The sequence below is a fragment of the Rhinoraja longicauda genome, chromosome 25, assembly GCF_053455715.1.
Source record: "Rhinoraja longicauda isolate Sanriku21f chromosome 25, sRhiLon1.1, whole genome shotgun sequence".
In the NCBI taxonomy this organism is placed as follows: Eukaryota; Metazoa; Chordata; class Chondrichthyes; order Rajiformes; family Arhynchobatidae; genus Rhinoraja; species Rhinoraja longicauda.
This window is the reverse complement of record NC_135977.1, coordinates 8,644,398-8,662,797: the sequence shown is the minus strand read 5'-3', so window position 1 is coordinate 8,662,797 and position 18,400 is coordinate 8,644,398. Positions and strand designations below refer to the sequence as shown.

The following is an 18,400-nucleotide window of genomic DNA, read 5'->3' as shown; positions in this document are numbered from 1 at the left end:
TGCAGATCCTTTTATAAGGATCTGTACGATAAAAAGACCACAGACAGCACCGCCTCCCAGAACTTCCTGTCCTCCATCACGGAAGTCTTGGATGACAGCAAGCGGGAGAGTCTGGACCAACCTCTGACCCTGGAGGAGCTGACTGGCTCCATCCGTTCCTTTGACTCGAGTAAAACTCCTGGAGGCGATGGCTTACCGGCAGAATTGTACTCGTCTCTGTGGGACTGGGTGGGCCCGGACCTGCTGGAAGTGTACAACGACATACTTCTAGCCGGCAGCATGTCACTCTATGAGGAAGGGCAGCATCACCCTGATTTACAAGCAGAAGGGGGAGATGAATGACATAAGGAATTGGAGACCCATCACATTGTTAAATGTAGACTACAAGATCCTGTCTAAGGCCATCGCCAACCGGGTCAAGTCTGCTCTGGGACAGGTGATCCACTCGGACCAAACCTGTGCTGTACCTGGCAGGAAAATCTCAGACAGCCTGGTGCTGCTGAGAGATACCATTGCCTACGTGCAGGACAGATGGGTGGATGCCTGCCTGGTCAGCTTGGACCAGGAGAAGGCCTTCGACAGGATATCGCACACGTACATGAGGGACGTGCTCTCCAAAATGGGCTTTGGGGAGGGAATCAGGAAGTGGATACAACTGCTCTACACCGATATCTGTAGTGCAGTCCAAATTAATGGGTGGGAATCAGACAGCTTCCCCGTCAGGTCTGGAGTCAGGCAGGGTTGCCCTCTCTCCCCTGTCTTGTTCGTCTGTTGCATTGAACCCTTTGCCGAATCCATCAGGAAGGATGCGAGCATAAGAGGAGTGACATTGCCAGGCAGTGGGGGCACTCAGGTCAAGGCCTCCCTGTACATGGACGATGTCGCCGTCTTCTGCTCGGATCCAGGGTCGGTCCGCAGACTGATCAGCGTCTGCGACCAGTTTGAGTCGGCCACGGGGGCCAGGGTAAACCGCAGGAAGAGCGAGGCCATGCTCTTTGGCAACTGGCCCGACCGATCTTCCATCCCCTTCACCATCAAGCCTGACTTCCTGAAGGTGCTGTGGATCTGGTTCGGGAAGGCTGAGGCATGTAACAAAAATTGGCTGGAGCGGATAGCCAAGGTGGGGAAGAAGCTGGAGCTGTGGAAGCAGCGCTCCCTCTCCATCACGGGAAAAAATTTGGTCATCAGGTGTGAGGTGCTCTCGGGGCTGCTGTACTTGGCGCAAGTGTGGCCGGTCCCTCCCTCCTACGCCAAGGGGATCACCCGGGCCGTCTTCCACTTCATCTGGGGGTCGAGGATGGACCGGGTGCGACGAGCCACAATGTACAAGTCGGCAGACAACGGGGGTAAAAGCGTGCCCAACGTCGCCCTCATCCTGATGGCCACCTTCGTGTGTGGCTGCATCAGGCGGAGCGTAGAGCCAAGGCACGTGGGCACCAAATGCCACTACCTGCTAAGGTTCTACCTGTCCCCGGTGTTGCGAAGGATGGGCCTGGCGCAGATGCCACGCAATGTGCCAGTCAGCTGGACATTACCGAACCATCTGTCGTTTGTGGAAAGGTTCTTCCGGACCAACACCTTGGACCACAAGTCCATCGGGCAGTGGTCAGCACGGAACGTCCTGCAGGCACTGCAGGGGAATGACTCCATGGATCCTGTGGCGTGGTTCCCAGAGCAGACTGCCCAGCTTGTCTGGCAAAATGCCTCATCGCCAGAACTAACCAACAAGCACCAAGACCTGGCTTGGCTGGCGGTGAGGGGAGCCCTCTCAGTCAGATCCTTCCTGCACCGCCGGAACCTCACTACCAGCGCACGCTGCCTCCGGGACGGCTGCTACGGAGAGGAGACGGTGGCCCACCTCTTCACAGAGTGTGGATTTGCCAAGAGAGTCTGGAGAGGTCTGCAGGGGTCCCTGTCACGATTCATTCCGAGCAGCTCCGTCACAGAGGACTCTGTGATCTACGGACTGTTCCCAGGGACGCATTCCGAGACTGACATCGAGTGCTGCTGGAAGGTCATCAACTCGGTGAAAGACGCTCTTTGGTCTGCCCGATCCTTGTTGGCCTCCCAGCGGAGCGAGCTGTCCGTCAAGGAATGTTGCCGACTGGCCCGCTGCAGACTGCAGGTGTACGTGCTGAGGGACGCACTGAAGCTTGGTGCAGCCAACGCTAAGACCCTGTGGGGGAGGAGCACAGTCTAGGGTCCTTCCGCTGCTGGACATAGGGGGCAGGGTGTGGTGGAGAGAGACGCCCCTCCAAATAAGGGATACTGGGTAAATGTATGTAAATGTCTAAGTGAATGCCTGTATCGAATGTAACCTCCGGAAATGTCGGATGGGCTTGTTAAAAAAGATGTTTTGTAAATGATATTTATTATTTGAATAAAGTATTTTTTGATATTAAAAAAAAAAAAATTTTTTTAATTAAAAAATCGGTGAAGAAGGGCTCGGTGCAGAGCCTACTATTAATGTGAAATGACACCGTGTGCTGGAATAACTCAGCCGACTGAACCAGTCTGAGGAATAGTCCCGATGTCACCAATCCATGTTCTCCAGCGATCCTCACCCGCTGAATTACTCCAGCACTTTGTGTCCTTTTGTCTATTAATCATCACCTGCAGTCATCGGCAATAACGGAGACCACTCCCTCCACTATAAGAAAATAACTGCAGATGCTGGTACAAATCGAAGGTATTTATTCACAAAATGCTGGGGTAACTCAGCAGGTCAGGCAGCATCTCAGGAGAGAAGGAATGGGTGACGTTTCGGGTCGAGACCCTTCTTCAGTCTGAAGAAGGGTCTCGACCCGAAACGTCACCCATTCCTTCTCTCCTGAGATGCTGCCAGACCTGCTGAGTTACTCCAGCATTTTGTGAATAAACTCCCTCCACTATGGTCCGTTACAACGAGGGCTTACTGTAAACTGACCAACATTAACTTGTAAAAACATTAAAAGATACTGTAAAGATTCTGTATTTACATGCCAACATCTTCTTCAGGAGGAATACGAGGATTAGAACCATAGACTTGAACGTATACAGACCCGTGGCAGTATAAACACATCCTCATTTCTGCAGGTTTTCTCTGTTATATTGCAAGCCATTGCTGAATGAGCAATCTCTAGCGGTCAGCAAGAGAGGGGGATTTGGAATGGCAGCTGTCACTTGTGGAATCACATGGCAACAAGAGTTAAAGTCTTCAAAAAAAGACAAACGTAAATTTAGTGTCGTGGTTTAGTCACTCGGCCTCTATATATAAAGGCAATACAATGCAGCATCAACAGAGGCTTGTAGAAACAAGGAACTGCAGGTGCAGGTTTACCAGGGACAGACACAAAGTGCTGGAGTAACTCAGTGGGTCAGGCAGCATCTTTTTGTACCTTTTCACACCTCTAGTTTCCCTCTCCCCTGACTCTCAGTCCGAAGAAGTATCTCCATCCGAAATGTCATCTATTGCTTTTCTCCAGAGACGCCCAGGGATAGGACAAGTTTGGAAGGATATGGACCAAACATAGGCAGGTGGGACTAATGTAGCTGGGACATGTTGCCCGGTGTGGGCAAGTTGGGCCGAATGGCCTGTTTCCACACTGTATCACTCTGTGACTCTATGCTGCCTGACCCGCCAAGTTATTCCAGCATCTTGTGTCTATCTTTGGTGTAAAGCAGCATCTGCAGTTCCTTCCTACACATCCCTGGGGCACATGGATAGGTGACGTTTCGGGTCGTGAACCTTCTTCAACAGAGGCTTGAACGTGTTACTGGATTCGACTCTCGACTGGAGAAAGAAAGCACTTTGAAAGAATGCACTCTCTCCAGGCAAGGCATAAATAGAGGACATTTCAAGATAAATTTGGAAAGAAAAATGTAGGTTACATTGTTATAACTAAATTATATCCCATGAAATTCAATTAAAACACAGTCATATTTTAAGAAACAATATTTGGCACTAAATTTACTTTGACTGAGACTTGTTGTCTTTGTGTCCTTTTATAGATTTAACATATCCCAAGGATGTCAGTATAGAATAGAAACTTCATTATTTTTTTAAAAGATCCCTAAATGGATGTTTGGGTAAAGAACAGGAACAAATGATTATGAGATTCCTATTACCGCCATTTGACGAAGAGATTTGCCCACGTTGAAAATAATTAGTAGCTTCGCGAAAAAGGAAAGAAAAAGGATAAGAATGTATTCAAGATCATTTTATCCCGAGAAATTTGTGCGTTAGGAATATAATTTGTCAAGAGGCTTTTTAATCAGAATTGCCTGAGAAATCCCTGCTAAAAATGAATGAATCTGTTTAATTATCCCGCGTTCTACTATAATGGACAGCATTAGTTAATGCAGAAAATGATGAGCCAATTGCACAGATCAAATGATCCAGCTGATCTGGACAAGAGGTCAATGTGGTCTCCAACAATTAAATAGAATTCTTCTTTAAACCATTAGATGGCTCTGAAAATGAAAATAAAACATTAAGCAATTTTGACATCTTGTGACATGACATAATAGGAAATAGTCATCCATTTCAGAAGCTGCAGTGAGAGCAGGAGGGTGCACTGACCTTCAGGTAACTTATCCACAAGCAAGTTGAATCCATTAGTTGTAAACACTTTCATGGCTGCTTGATGATTCTTTTCCAAGGATTTTTTAATTACAGGAATACCAGTCACATATGAGATCAAATGCACCATTGCTGTTAAAAAAAGGATAAGAAAATATTCCACCCCCGACTGCTTTCTACTTTCTTTGGTTGAAAAGGGTTAAATGTGCCAGTTTAGCACATACGTGATTAGATATAAGTGTTTCTGTGGTAGAATAACTCGCTGAACCTCATCCTCTATCCTCATGTGAAGATTTAATACCTGGCAAGAATAATGGAAAGGAGAGGTGTCAATGCCCAGGCATGATAAATGGGAAGGTCTAGTATCACGCTGTGCACGGATTCACACAGTTTTTCAGTCAGCAACATATCTTGAGAATCAGAGCATTGAGGCCAAACCAGCTGAAGATTTGTTCTTCCAATTTCCATACTACCTGCACCATTTGATATGTTGCTGCAAAGATATGATCTTGTATGTGTTGTTTTACACTACCCGTGATATATTGGGGAAGAAACCAGAACACTGGTAAACAGGTTATAAACAAAACACTCAGGAATTAACAGCAGGACGACCGAGTTAACATAGACAATGTTTCTTTCCGAGTCAGTATTTAAATCACAAAGTGTTAAAATAATTAAAAATGAAAGCAGAGTAAAAATACTCATGGGACGCAAAGATAACAAACCAAAATGGCTGCAGTTCAAATTTCAAACATAAATCAGACCAGTTCGACAATGCAATGAGGAAAAGAACTATTATCATTTCAAGGCAGGTAACGGGAAGATACATCGGCCAAGAGCTCCAGTCACAGTTCCCTCAAGCGACAGTTCATTATACACAATTCAGCTGAATCAGTCCAACAAATCTCCACTCAAAGACATTCTCCCTTGGGCAGGACAGCAGTATGCAAGAAATCATTGCTTTCCCTTCTCGTACGGAGATCCACATTACTTCAAAGTAACAGGCCAAAGTACACAAGTCAAAAGCTTTTGGAAGATCACCGAGAGTGAAAGCTGAAGGAAGTCAGGAATCTCCAATGAATGTCATAACCCATCTGTTAGCAGAACTCCTTTTAACTTAATTTTGGATATATGTTTACCATTTTTGGGTTTCTTTCTTTTCTTTCCACTCCTTGCAACATCAGCTTCTTCATTCTTGAAGCATCCATGACCCTCCAGAGTTTCATCAGCAAATTCAGTTTGTTCCAGCTCTTTTTCCACAACTCGGCACTTCTGTTTGGATTTTCTTTTTGAAACTGCCTCCTCGTCCTCTTTACCATTGTCCCCACCTTCAATGGCCAGCTTCCTCTTTTTCCTTTTCTTCTTTTTCCCTTTGTCTTTGTTCTCAACGGGGCCTTCCTCCTGATTTGTCTCCGGCTGATTGCTGACGATGGAACTTTGCCGAAGTAAGTCGTCGCCTGAAACCACTGCCTCCTTCAGCCGTTCCCATTCACTGTCCGAATCACTGTCATATTTAACACACCATGATTAATGATAGGCTGCAAACATTCAGCTGTAATAGAAATGTAATGAACCTAGAAAATGTGAGACTGCATAGGTGTACGTATTCAGTATCATTCCCTATTCCTGGAAGGTATAACTTAGAAGAAGGGTCTCGGCCCAAAACGTCACCCATTCCTTCTCTCCAGAAATGCTGCCTGTCCCACTGAGTTACTACAGCATTTTGTATCTACCTTAGGTATAACTTAGACATTCAATTCATCTCCGAACATCAAAGAATAAACGATATAAATAAACCTTTTTTGGGGGAAATCTGATGGTTTAGAGATACAATGGAAACAGCCCCTTCAGCTCACCAAGTCCATGCCGACCACCGATCACCCTTGCACTAGTTTAGTTTAGTTTAGAGATGCAGAGTGGAAACAGGCCCATCGGTCCACACCAACCAGCAATCACCCATACACTTGTTCTATCCTCCACACTAGGGACAATTTACACAGGCCAATTAACCTACAAACCTACACGTCTTTGGATTGTGGGAGCACCCAGAGAAAACCCCCACTGTCACAAGGAGAATGTACAAACTCTGTACAGACAACACCAGTAGTTCGGATTGAACTTGGGTCTCTGGCGCTGTAAGGCAGCAACTTTACCGCTGCACCACCGTGCTGCCCCTAGTTTCATGTCCTACACACAAGGGGCAATTTACAGAAGCCAATTAACCTACAAACCTGCCGTCTTTGTTTTGTGGGTTCAGCAGGATAAAACCCACTGACAGCACCCGGAGTCAAGATCGAACCCAGGGTCTCTGCCGCTGCAAGGCAGCCGCTCTGCTGCTACGCCATCCTAATATTACCTCATAGATATTAGGGCTAGAGGGCAGGAACATTGTAATTGTGCTTTCTATATCGCCTTCAATTGTTCAATTCTTAGCCAATGATGAAATAAAATGGAATTCAAACTGGGACACAACATAGAAATATTCAATGTTAAATGTGACTTCAGGGATCCCATAAACTCAGAGAAGGTACCAAAAATGATATCCAAATATACTGATCTTTCCACTGATGCTTGTCAAAGTTAAAGGATTCATAAGTTCACAAGTTCCACGAGCAGAATTAGGCCATTTGGACAATCAAGCCTACTCCACCATTCAATCATGGCTGATCTATCTTTCCCTTTCAACCCCATTCTGCTGCCTTCTCCCCACAACCCCAGACACCTGTACTAATCAATAATCTATCAATCTCCTCCTTAAAAATACCCACTGAATGGGCCTCCAGTCTTCTGTGGCAATTAATTCCACATATTTGCCATTCTCTGACTAAAGAATTTCCTCCTCATCTCCTTTCTAAAGGTACGTCCTTTTATTCTAAGGCGATGGCCTCTAGTCCTAGACTTGCTGGCCTTGGCTCAGTGGCAAATCTTGACCTGCTGACTCAGACGGTCCGCTCTTCAGACTTGAAAGACTTTAGGGGTACAGTGCAGAAACAAGCCCATCGGCCCACTGAGTCCGTGCCGACAAGCGAACACCCTTTACACTAGTTCCATGTCCTACATACTGGGAGCAATTTACAGGAGCCAATTACCCTACAAACCTGAACGTCTTTGGGATGTGGGAGGAAACCGGAGCACCCGGAGAAAACCCACCCGGTCACAGGGAGAACGCACAAACTCTGTACAGACAGCACCCGTAGTCAGGATGGAACCTGGGTCTCTGGTGCTGCACCACTGTGCTGCTCCTAAGGCTTCAACAAACAACTGAGGCTGTCACTTCCATGCAGTGAGGAGGAAGATTTGTGTTGCAGGCAATGCTGGCTTCCAGATAAGGTGTTCTTCCAGCCAAGGCTCCATTTTCACACAGATTCCCTCCAGTTGGAAATTGTACTAGTCTCTTGGACAACATTTAGGCCCCAGTAAGAATCACCAATCACCAGCCATCCAAGTCATTTTAAGTGCCGTCAGCAGGTTTCCCTCTGTGCTAACAGCAACTATTTCTTTGACACTCATTATCCATCAGGTCACAAATGGTGCTAATATAAACTCTGGTCTTGTTTATTTCTTGGTAGGTTTCCTAAACTGTACCCAAAACCACAAGAGTCCTCAGAGTGATTTGCTGCCAGCAATTAAAGATGTTTGCCTCAAAAACCCTAGAAAACCATTTCCTCTAGCTTCTCCAAACCAGCATTGCTCACTTCGTAGGGCAGGAAACAAGACAATTGGTTACGATTTGCGCATGTCTGCAGTATAATGTACTATATCATTTATTATTTAGATTGCAAGCACTTGTGTGCAAAACGCCCAACACATTTCTAACAAGGTGCTTTCACAACAATTCACACGATGTGAATCTGCGAATTATAGCACAGTCAGAGGCACAGTGACCTTAAATGTGGTCATCATTAACATAGTTCTTCCTCTGAAAATCTATTCCGTGATTTCACTATGAATGCAAGAATTGGAGTGAGGAATTGCAGTTATTAGTGCAGTGTACATTGCCATCTATGTGTGAAGCACAACCAATGCAGCAAGTTTCAATTGCTGCTGCAACATAATTGTACTCTTGCACTTCCAAAGCGAGAAAAAGCCCCCCCGAAAATGTGGTGCCTAGGCCGGGTGAGGCGGCCGATCTCTATCTCATCGGAACATTTTCATCTGCACATTTTCAGTGGAACCACAAAAGCGCTCTTTAAATATTGTCCAGATTAAAGGAGGTGTCAGACCACCAGTGTCCAGAATATCAATGCTGGAGCGGTACTCTCTTTTTTGTAGTGTGGTGGGAACCTCATTTATAAAAAGGACATTATAGTTGTTCACAGTCTGCAAATGCACACAATTATGAAAGTGGACACCAAAGGACAAAAATATTTGCCTTTAAGCATTAGCCTCTTCATCATTCCAATTCACACTGATGAATTTGCATATAGAAACATAGACATAGAAACATAGAAAATAGGTGCAGAAGTAGGCCATTCGGCCCTTTGAACCTGCACCGCCATTCAATATGATCATGGCTGATCATCCAGCTCAGTATCCTGTATCTGCCTACTCTCTATACCCCCTGATCCCTTTAGCCACAAGGGCCACATCTAACTCCCTCTTAAATATAGCCAATGAACTGGCCGCAACTACCTTCTGTGGCAGAGAATTCCACAGACTCACCACTCTCTGTGTGAAGAAATGTTTTCTCATCTCAGTCCTAAAAGACTTCCCCCTTATCCTGAAGCTGTGATCCCTTGTTCTGGACTTCCCCAACATCGGGAACAATCTTCCCGCATCTAGCCTCTCCAACCCCTTAAGAATTTTATATGTTTCTATAAGATCCCCCCTCAGTCTTCTAAATTCCAGCGAGTATTAGATCTTAATTATAATTCTGATCCAACTGAATTGATTGTATTCATCACCACAGGGTAACTCTGGGCTAACATGCTGCCCTTATTATCTGTCACTTTGTGCAGTGCTGGAAATGAATGTGGAGCAAGTATTTCAAGACTGACTGATTCTTCTTGATGCTTTAAAGTGACGCTTGGATTCACTGACCTTGCTTCAAGTACCCAGGAAACCTCCAGAGGTTCGTTACATAATGCTTAGCTGATGCTTCAGTAGCAATCCTCCACAGGGAAAAATACTTAAGCAAACATGCTAAAATAACAAAAATTCTGATGCAATTTTAAATCTATCACTCCACATGGTCCTACGTACCAGTGACTCAGCATTTCATCCCAACTTTAGAAAGCTTAAGATGTATTTTCCATACAAAAGCTTAGGGTTCCAATAAAAAAACGTAGGTTTGGAGAGCTCATTGAGAATGATGAACTGGTTGCCGTTTGAAGACATAGATTTTGATCATTTAACATCCACATAGATAACATACGTCGACAGAGAACAATAAGCATTATTTTTAAATCCAAGTTCTCACAAAAAAAAATAAAGTTACGCTGTGGCTTTGTCCACTCCACAAGCTTTTAACACATGATTCAAGTCGACATATTGAATTAACTTATATAAAGATCATGCCTCAAATCTTTGTTCTTTGCAACCACAACCAAGGATAAATCTCTGGTATTCTGGCTGCTACCCAGCATAGACTGTCCATTAGCCCAATCACTATTATGCTCACTGCAATTTTTACGTTCTTCCTGCAACCACGTGGGTTTTCTCCAGGTGATCCGGTTTCCTCCCTACAGGTTTGTAGGCTAATTGGCTTCGGTAAAATTGTAAGTTGGTCCTAGTGTGTCGCATAGCGTTAGTGTATGTGCGCTGGTCGGCGTGGACTCTGTAGGCCAAAGGGCCTGTTTCCGCACTGAATATCTAAAGGAAAGTCTAAAGTCTAATTGATGCAACATCTATTTAATGCCTACGAGACCAAGTGGACCCGTTGGGCCCAAACCTCTCCTGCATTGGTGCAGCACCCTCTCCTCCCCCCTCCCCCCTCCCTTCCTCCTCCCCCCTCCCTTCCTCCTCCCCTCCCCCTCCTTCCCCAACCCCCCTCCCCCCCTCCCTCCAACCACCCTCCCCTTCCCCCCCACTCCATCCCCCTCAACGCCCCTTATCCTCTCTCCTCCCCCTCCCTCCTTCCCTCCTTCCTCCTCCCCCCCTCCCTCTCCCCTCCCTTAAACAATTCAAAGTTAACTCCCCAAATCCACTATCCTGAACACACAATCAAAGCTATTGCAACCGGATGTTGAACGTTTCCGGTTTCTTCTGCCATAAACATTCAGACTCAAAGAAGGGTCTTGACTCAGAATGTCCGGACTTTGCGTTTTACTGTTAAAGGCCAGGGGATCTAGAAACCCAATATTTTCTGGATTCGTTTTCTCAGTCGGAAGCTGACAGCCTGGAGTGGAAAATATCCACCTCCTTCCCACTCCTCTCTCTTTCCTCCAAGAAACGGCTTCTTTACCTCAGTCAGAATTGTGGGCCCAACTATGTTATTATTCACACAACGTGATTGTCAAAGAATCAATATTATAATGAATTCTCAGATGAACTCGACATTCCTTGTAAAAATAAGACATTACCTTGAACTCGGCGGGGGCTTCCATTTAACTGGAGATGAAGGTTCGACTTTCCTATGACTCTCAGGTATGGATGCGGTAAATAATCGAAAACCTGCACAACATTGTTAATGCGTCAAACCATGAGACAAACAAAATAATTCTAAAGAAACAATGGAATTTCCATTTCATCCAGTTAGACAAACATTTCTTTTTAGAACTTTTTTTTAGAAAATCATTGCCATTTTTGCGATCTATTGCAATGCACATTTATTGCCAAACCCCAATTGCCCTTCAGACGATGGTGCTGAACCACCTTGCTGCAATCCTTCCAGTGAGGCAGGTAGTTTCAGAATGTAGATCCAGTTACATTAAAGGGCAGACACAAGGAACTGCAGATGCTGGACTCTTGCATCAAACACGAAGAGTGGCACGGTGGTGCAGCAGTAGAGTTGTAGCAGTGCCAGAGAACCGGGTTCGATCCTGACTAAGGGGACTGTCTGTACGGACTTTGTACGTTCTCCCCATGGGTTTTCTCCAGGTGCTCCAGATTCCACCCACATTCCAAAGACATAGGTTTGTAGGTTAATCGGCTTCGGTAAAATTGTAAATTATAGCTAGTGTGTAGGATAATGCCAGTGTACAGGGTCGGCACGGACTCGGTAGGCCGAAGGGCCTGTTTCCGCGCTGCATCTCCAAACTAAACTAAACTAAGCTGGAATAGCCCACTGGGTCAGGCAGCATCTATGGAGGACATGGATCAGGGATGATTCAGAGTCTGAAGAAGGCTCCTGAAATGCCCCTATCCATGTCCTCCTGGGAAGCCGCCTGACCCGCTGAGTTACTCCAGCATTTTGTGTTCTATCATAAATGGCCAGTAGTACATTTCTAAGTGTGGCACTTGGAAAGAAACCCAATCGTGATGGTGTGCCCATTCACCTGATGCCCTTGCCCACCAGGGTGGCACAGGTCACAGGATCGGCATGTGCTGTTGAGGTAATCTGAGCAAGTAACTGCAATGCATTTTGTAGCTGGCACGCACTGAAGTCATTCTGTGCCAGTGACTGAGGGAATAAATGCTTAGGGTTTGTGGAGGAAGGAACTGCAGATGCTGATTTACACCAAAGATAGACACAAAATGTTGGAGTAACTCAGTGGGTCAGGCAGTATCTCTGGAGAAAAGGAATAGGTGACATTTCAGGTCGAGACTCTTCCTCAGACTGAGAGTCAGGGGAGAGAGAAATAGAGGTACAAAATGGTACAGCACAACAGAAATGCTTAAGGTAGTTGATTGAATGCTAACTCTGCATGATACTGTATCTTGGATGCTGTCAAGCTTCATGGGAGTTGGTGGCATTACACTGATCCAGACAAATGAAGAATATTCCAACACGATCTTGATTTGTGCCTTATAGATGGTGGAAAGGTTTTAAGAAGATAGGAAGGGAGTCATATGCTGCAAATGCAGAGTTTCTAAAATGTTCTTGTAGCCGTGGGATACATGGCTAGTCCAGTTGAATTATTCATTAGTGGCAGCACATAATGGCATGGGACCTGGCAGTGATAATTCCTTTCAATGTTAAGGGTGGGCGATAATACTCCCTCTTGCTGGAGGTGATTATTGGTGACATTTTGCAACACAAATGTTAATTGCCACTTATCAAAGCATGCCTGAATGTTGTCTAAACATGTCATATATGAGATGCCCCAATGATGGGGGTGGGACATTGTTAGGCAATCAGAAGGGGCTTTCTTCTGCTAAACTCTATCTACATTTGATGATCTTCAGTAACTTAAAAAACATCATTAAAAAAAAAAAAATTCTGACCACCCTCCAGTCTATCTGTAATGATATTTCTAAATTTCTAATAGAGTCATAGAGTCTTACAGAGTGGAAACAGGCCCAGTGGCCCAAATTGCCCACACTGACCAACATGCTAGTCTCACCTTCCTGCCTTTGGCCCATGTCCCTCTAACCCTAAGCCTGTCCACGTACCTGTCTAAATGTTTCTTAAATGTTGCAATAGTATCTGCTAATATTAAAATGATGAACAAAAAATGTACATTTTACACTGATACCAAGCTGCATTAATAAAAAGCTTTTAGTCCTGAAAAACAAATTGGTCATTATAACCAAAATATTCATTTACCTTCATCATCACTATCTTCTGCTGGCTGCTTGAGAAGGGGCCCAGAATTGTCGACAGCAATGATACTGAAAAGTTAAAAAAGACACTTCAATTATATTTAATATTTTATCCGCACATTCGCAATGGAACTAACTTCCACAAGTGCATGATGATGCCCAACCAACGACAGAATATGAAGAGGATGGTGAATCTGTGGAATTCATTGCCACAGACGGCGGTGGAGGTCAAGTCATTGGGTATTTTGGGGGCTTTTATCCCTAGAGCGTAGAGGCTGAGAAGTGACCTTAGAAAAGATACATAAAATAATGATGGAAATAGGCAAGGTGAATGGTCACAGTCCTTTTCCCAGGTTAAGGGAGACGAAAACTCCCACCATAACCATCGATCACTCATTCACACTAGTTCCATGTTATCCCATTTTCTCATCCACTTCCTACACAACAGGGACAATTTACAGGGACCCATTAACCTATAAACCCGCACGTTTTGGGGATGTGGGAAGAAACTGGAGCATCCGCACGAAACCCACACCATCACAGGGAGGAAGTGCAAACTCCACACCAAAGGTCAGGATCGAACGCATGCCTCTGGCGCTCTGAGGCAGCAGCTCTATCAGCTGCACCACTGTGCCGTGCTATGCCACTGTGCCACCCTAAAGATTATAGATTTAAGGAAAAAGGGAAAGGATTTAAAGGAGACCCGAGGGGCAACATTTTCACGGTGTTGTGGGTACGTGGACAGAGCTACCAGAGGAAGTGGAATAAGGCAGGTACAATTACAATGTTTAAAATACATTTGGATAAATTCATATATAAAAAAGGGTTAAGAGGGATATGGGCCAATGCAGGCAAATGGGACTAGCTCAGGTACGCAACTTTGTCGGCGTGGACAAGCTGGGCCAAAGGACCAGTTTCCCTGCTGTATAACTCTATGACTGTCAATAAACGCTGGGCTTGCCAGCAACGCACAGATCACAAAAATAATTTATTTGTAGGCACATTTACAACTTCCTCTGATAAAACCATGAGCATAAGCAGGAAAAAAGGCTGGAATATTAAACATACATCTGATATTCTACATTCATACATCTACATGCGAGTGATCTGGTACTTATTCTCTTACTGCCTTCCACCCAAGAGGTATCAGTTACAGCTGGACAAATTATGTTCATTTATTGAATGAAAAAATCCAAACAGCACCTTCAGGGCATAACAATTAGTACTGCCCCAACCCATTTTGGATAGATTCTGCTATTAAGGTGCTTTGGAGGTTAAAGAATAGGGTTTTTTTCTCAGCCCAGGGTTATTCGTTTTAAGATCTTGGTTTCGCAGTGGCTTTCCTGATGGATTTATACATCGTGATGTGGGCTTTCTGAGAAGAGCAGCACTAATTGCCTCTTCTGAAGAGTCTCTGCTGCAGTACACTGCCTTACTGATTAGCTGAAGTCCTCTGAAGAACCTTCCCTCCATCCTTGGGTAGGTATTTACAGGATTTAAACCCAGCAGCAAAGAAAGCAGGGAGATATATTTCCAATTTGGGAGAGCTTGTCACTTAGAGGGGAATCTGAAAGTAATGGTATTCCTATGCATATGTTGTCTCTGAACTATCGTTGAAAGTAGTCTTTCAATCTTCAAGGAATTGTGGCACAATGGCGCAGCGGTTGAGTTGCTACCTTACAGCGCCCGAGACCCGGGTTCGATCCTGACTATGGGTGCTGTCTATATGGAGTTTATAAGATATCCTTGTGACCACGTGGGTTTTCTCCAGGTTCTCCGGTTTCCACCCACACTACAAAGACGTACAGGTTTGTAGACTAATTGGCTGCAGCAAAATTGTAAATTGTCCCTAGTGTGTAGGATAGGGTTAGTGCATGGGGTGATGGTTGACCGGCGCCTACTCGGTGGGCCAAAGAGCCTGCTTCCGCTCTGTCTAAAGCCTACAAGTCTAATGTCGAAAAGAAACAAATAAATGCAGTGCATTTATGGATATGTACTAATGGCATGATATGGTGGAGGGAATTATTGTTTAGATTGCAGTTTAAATGCCAATCCAGCATATCACTTTGCTATGAACAGGATCGAGCTTTGAGTGTGTAACACACATTCAGGTAGGTGGCCAAGATATTAGCACACTTCCAACTAGTACAGGTAATAGAAGGAATTTGGTGATCCAAGTGAAGTGCCATTAACCACAATGACCCAAGCGGCATGTCATTCACCGCAGGGTAAGAGTGCAGAATGCTGGGAATAAAACAGTAGTTACACACATCCCAAGAGCTCAATGCAAGATCATTCAATTTTTCCTACCCGTCTAGCAGGAAGCCAAGCCTTTTAGCAACGTGACTTCTGAATTCTGGCGTTGTCTGCAGTTCATTTCTGTCGTGCTGCTGATTATCTCTGTTTTGCCTACAGGGGAGGACAAATCAAGCTTAACATTCATCAAAGCGAGAGAAAATTCACAACAAATTCTCTCTCTGAAGAACACTGTTGCAACTGTGAACTCACAGCATGGCTTTGATCATAACTGTATATGTATATCTAATCATACAATTAATAGTATATTTGTCAACTTCCATTTAATAAAAACTCCTTGAACATAAACAACCTTATTAACTCCTGATAATTATTTTACAATTTGTTAACAAAGTAATTTTCATGTTAGCTTTAACTTTGACCAGACAGCATTATCAGGCAAAGATGTACTCAGTGATATAAGAGCAGGGGGGGCACAGTGGTGCAGCAGTAGAGTTGCTGCCTTACAGCACCAGAGACCCGGGTTCGATCCTGAGTACAGATATTGTCGGTAAGTTCTCCCTGCGACCTGTGTGGGTTTTGTCCGGTTTGTCTAGTTTTCACCCACACTCCAAAGACGTACAGGTTTCTAGTTTAATTGGTGTGCTAAAATTGCAAATTGTCCCTAGTGTGTAGGATAGTGTTAGTGTGTGGGAATCGCAGACTTGGTGGGCAAAGGGCCTTTTCCATGCTGTATCTCTAAATTAAACTAAAAAACTAAACTAAACAGATAATAGAAAAGATCTAGCTGTTAATCACATCTGAAAGCTCAAAAGGAGAAGTTCCAGAACTCAGAGCGTACATGGCTGAAACCAAAGATAGACAGAAAATACAGGAGTAACTCAGTGGGATCGGCAGCATCTCTGGAGAGAAGGAATAGGTGACGTTTCAGGGTGAGACCCTTCTTCAGACTGGAGTCAGAATACTGACAGTTGTATAAATGATAGGCAATATAAATGCTAATACCCTCTGACTGTCCTTAGCAACGAGGAATCAATAATAAAGACAAGCTTGTGGGGATCACTCGAATACCAGGAACAATTCATTAAAACAATAGGCTCCTGTCATGACCTGTACGGTTGTTCGGAAGTCACTATTCAAAGGTCTTCTGTATCATGCATATATTATTGGAAACTTCAGTAAATTTGGTGAACATGTTCTGCTGAAATGTATTAAAAATGAATAATTTTTTTAAGAATTACTTTATTGTTTTTGTGATAACCAAACAGCAAAACAAATAAGCACAACTGCTGCAGCAAATAAAGATTCACAAATCCCACATACAGTGAATATTGAGTGGAAAATAACATTACAGAATACAGACAAATAGAAACCTTGCGTCTATATACCTGAGACTTGGTTTTATTGACACTGAAGTCGTCTTATCTTCACTGGTCCCAGCTAATGAAGAAAAATATTTAAAAAAAGGATAATTATTATAATTATGAAAAGGAAGCTTCCCCTATTTCAAAAATATCTGACATGCTTTTGGGATTGAGACCAAATATTAAAATGGAACTATATTCAAAGCAAAACAACTGAAACTAAAATATTTTATGATTTTGAAAGGTACTGAGGAATTATCTGAAACTAAAGTTTGCAGACAGCACCAAGACAGGTGGAGTTGTAGATAATGAAGGGATGGCTGAGGATACTGTGGAACATTGACTCGGCTGGGAATTTGGGTGTACAGTGCAGATGGAATTTAATCCAGACAGGAGTGAGATAATGCTCTTTGGGTATCACAAAATGCTGGAGTAACTCAGCGGGTCAGGCAGCATCTCTGGAGAGAAGGAATGGGTGACGTTTCGGGTCGAGACCCTTCTTCAGACTGATATCATGGGGGGGCGGGACAAAGAAAGGAGAAAGGTGGAGACAGGAAGACAGTGGGAGAACTGGGAAGGGGGAGGGGAAGAGAGGAACAGAGGAACTATCTAAAGTTAGAAAAGTCAATGTTCATACCGCTGGGCTGTAAGCTGCCCAAGCAAAATATGAGGTGCTGTTCCTCCAATTTGCGGTGGGCCTCACTATGACACTGGAGGAGGCCCATGACAGAAAGGTCAGGCTGGGAGTGGGAGTTGAAGCTCTTGGGTGTTAAATTATAGCAAAACATACCGATGACACGATATGAAAATAAGAGATCTGTGTACAGAGAGATCTTGTGTAGTTTAGTTTATTGTCATGTGTACCGAAGTACAGTGAAAAGCTTTTGTTGCCTGCTAACCAGTCAGCGGAAAGACAATACATGATTACAATCGAACCGTCCACAGTGTACATGATTAGGGGAATAACGTGAATAATGTTTAGTGCAAGTTATAGTCCAGTAAAGTCTGATCAGAGATTGTCCAAGGTTCTCCGATGAGGTAGATAGTATCATTAATAAACGTCAAAAAAACATGCAATTCATTTTAAGGCAAGACGCAGCAACTTTAATGCGGGATTTTAAGAAATAATGCAAAAACAAGGAGGTATTTATTTCTCACATATACACAGTTGTAAAGTAGGCCAAGATGGGACTGTGCGATAAATCCAGGTGGAGATATATTTTGAGTTCATATGTACCTGTCGTTCTCTGAGATCCGAGATCCCAAGCCGCCTCTCTGAGGCGGGACCATTCCTCCGCGCTGTCAGAGTCTGAACTCCGCGCCTCCACGGCCGCCGCCATTTCAATCTCCCCGCTCACGCCGGTCCGACCTGCGGGCGCGGCCCCATGGGAGATGTAGTTGCGTGAGCTTCGGCACTGCGGAAAGGCATGCGCACACGACGTCACTGTGAAACTACAACACCCACAATGCACGACGGTAGGTTGGAGACGCGTGGGTTCATGTTACGCTGGGCGCCGCCTCCTCTTCCTCCATAGCAACGGATTCCAGCATCCTGAGAAGCAGTTGTCCACCTCCA

At 44.5% G+C, this 18,400-nt stretch overlaps 1 protein-coding gene across 1 annotated transcript; it reads right to left on the bottom strand.

The window, feature by feature from the left end:
• Positions 1-4,672: 4,672 nt before the first annotated feature.
• c25h12orf43 (chromosome 25 C12orf43 homolog) lies at positions 4,673-18,181 on the bottom strand. Its single transcript, XM_078421451.1, has 6 exons — positions 18,062-18,181; positions 16,849-16,900; positions 15,515-15,613; positions 13,209-13,273; positions 11,083-11,173; positions 4,673-6,065 (listed from the first exon to the last, which is right to left on the bottom strand). Exons 1-6 carry the CDS (start codon positions 18,162-18,164, stop codon positions 5,645-5,647), a joined length of 831 nt encoding a protein of 276 aa, XP_078277577.1. The 5' UTR covers positions 18,165-18,181; the 3' UTR covers positions 4,673-5,644.
• Positions 18,182-18,400: the final 219 nt, after the last annotated feature.

Coding starts and splice junctions, on each gene's coding strand:
- c25h12orf43 (XM_078421451.1), bottom strand. CDS start 18,164: ATGGCGGCGGCCGTGGAGGCGCGGAGTTCAGACTCTGACAGCGCGGAG. Junction 16,901..18,061: donor CGGATCTCAGAGAACGACAG/GTACATATGAAC, acceptor TTTCTTCATTAG/CTGGGACCAGTGAAGATAAG. Junction 6,066..11,082: donor AAGCCCCCGCCGAGTTCAAG/GTAATGTCTTAT, acceptor TAAATATGACAG/TGATTCGGACAGTGAATGGG.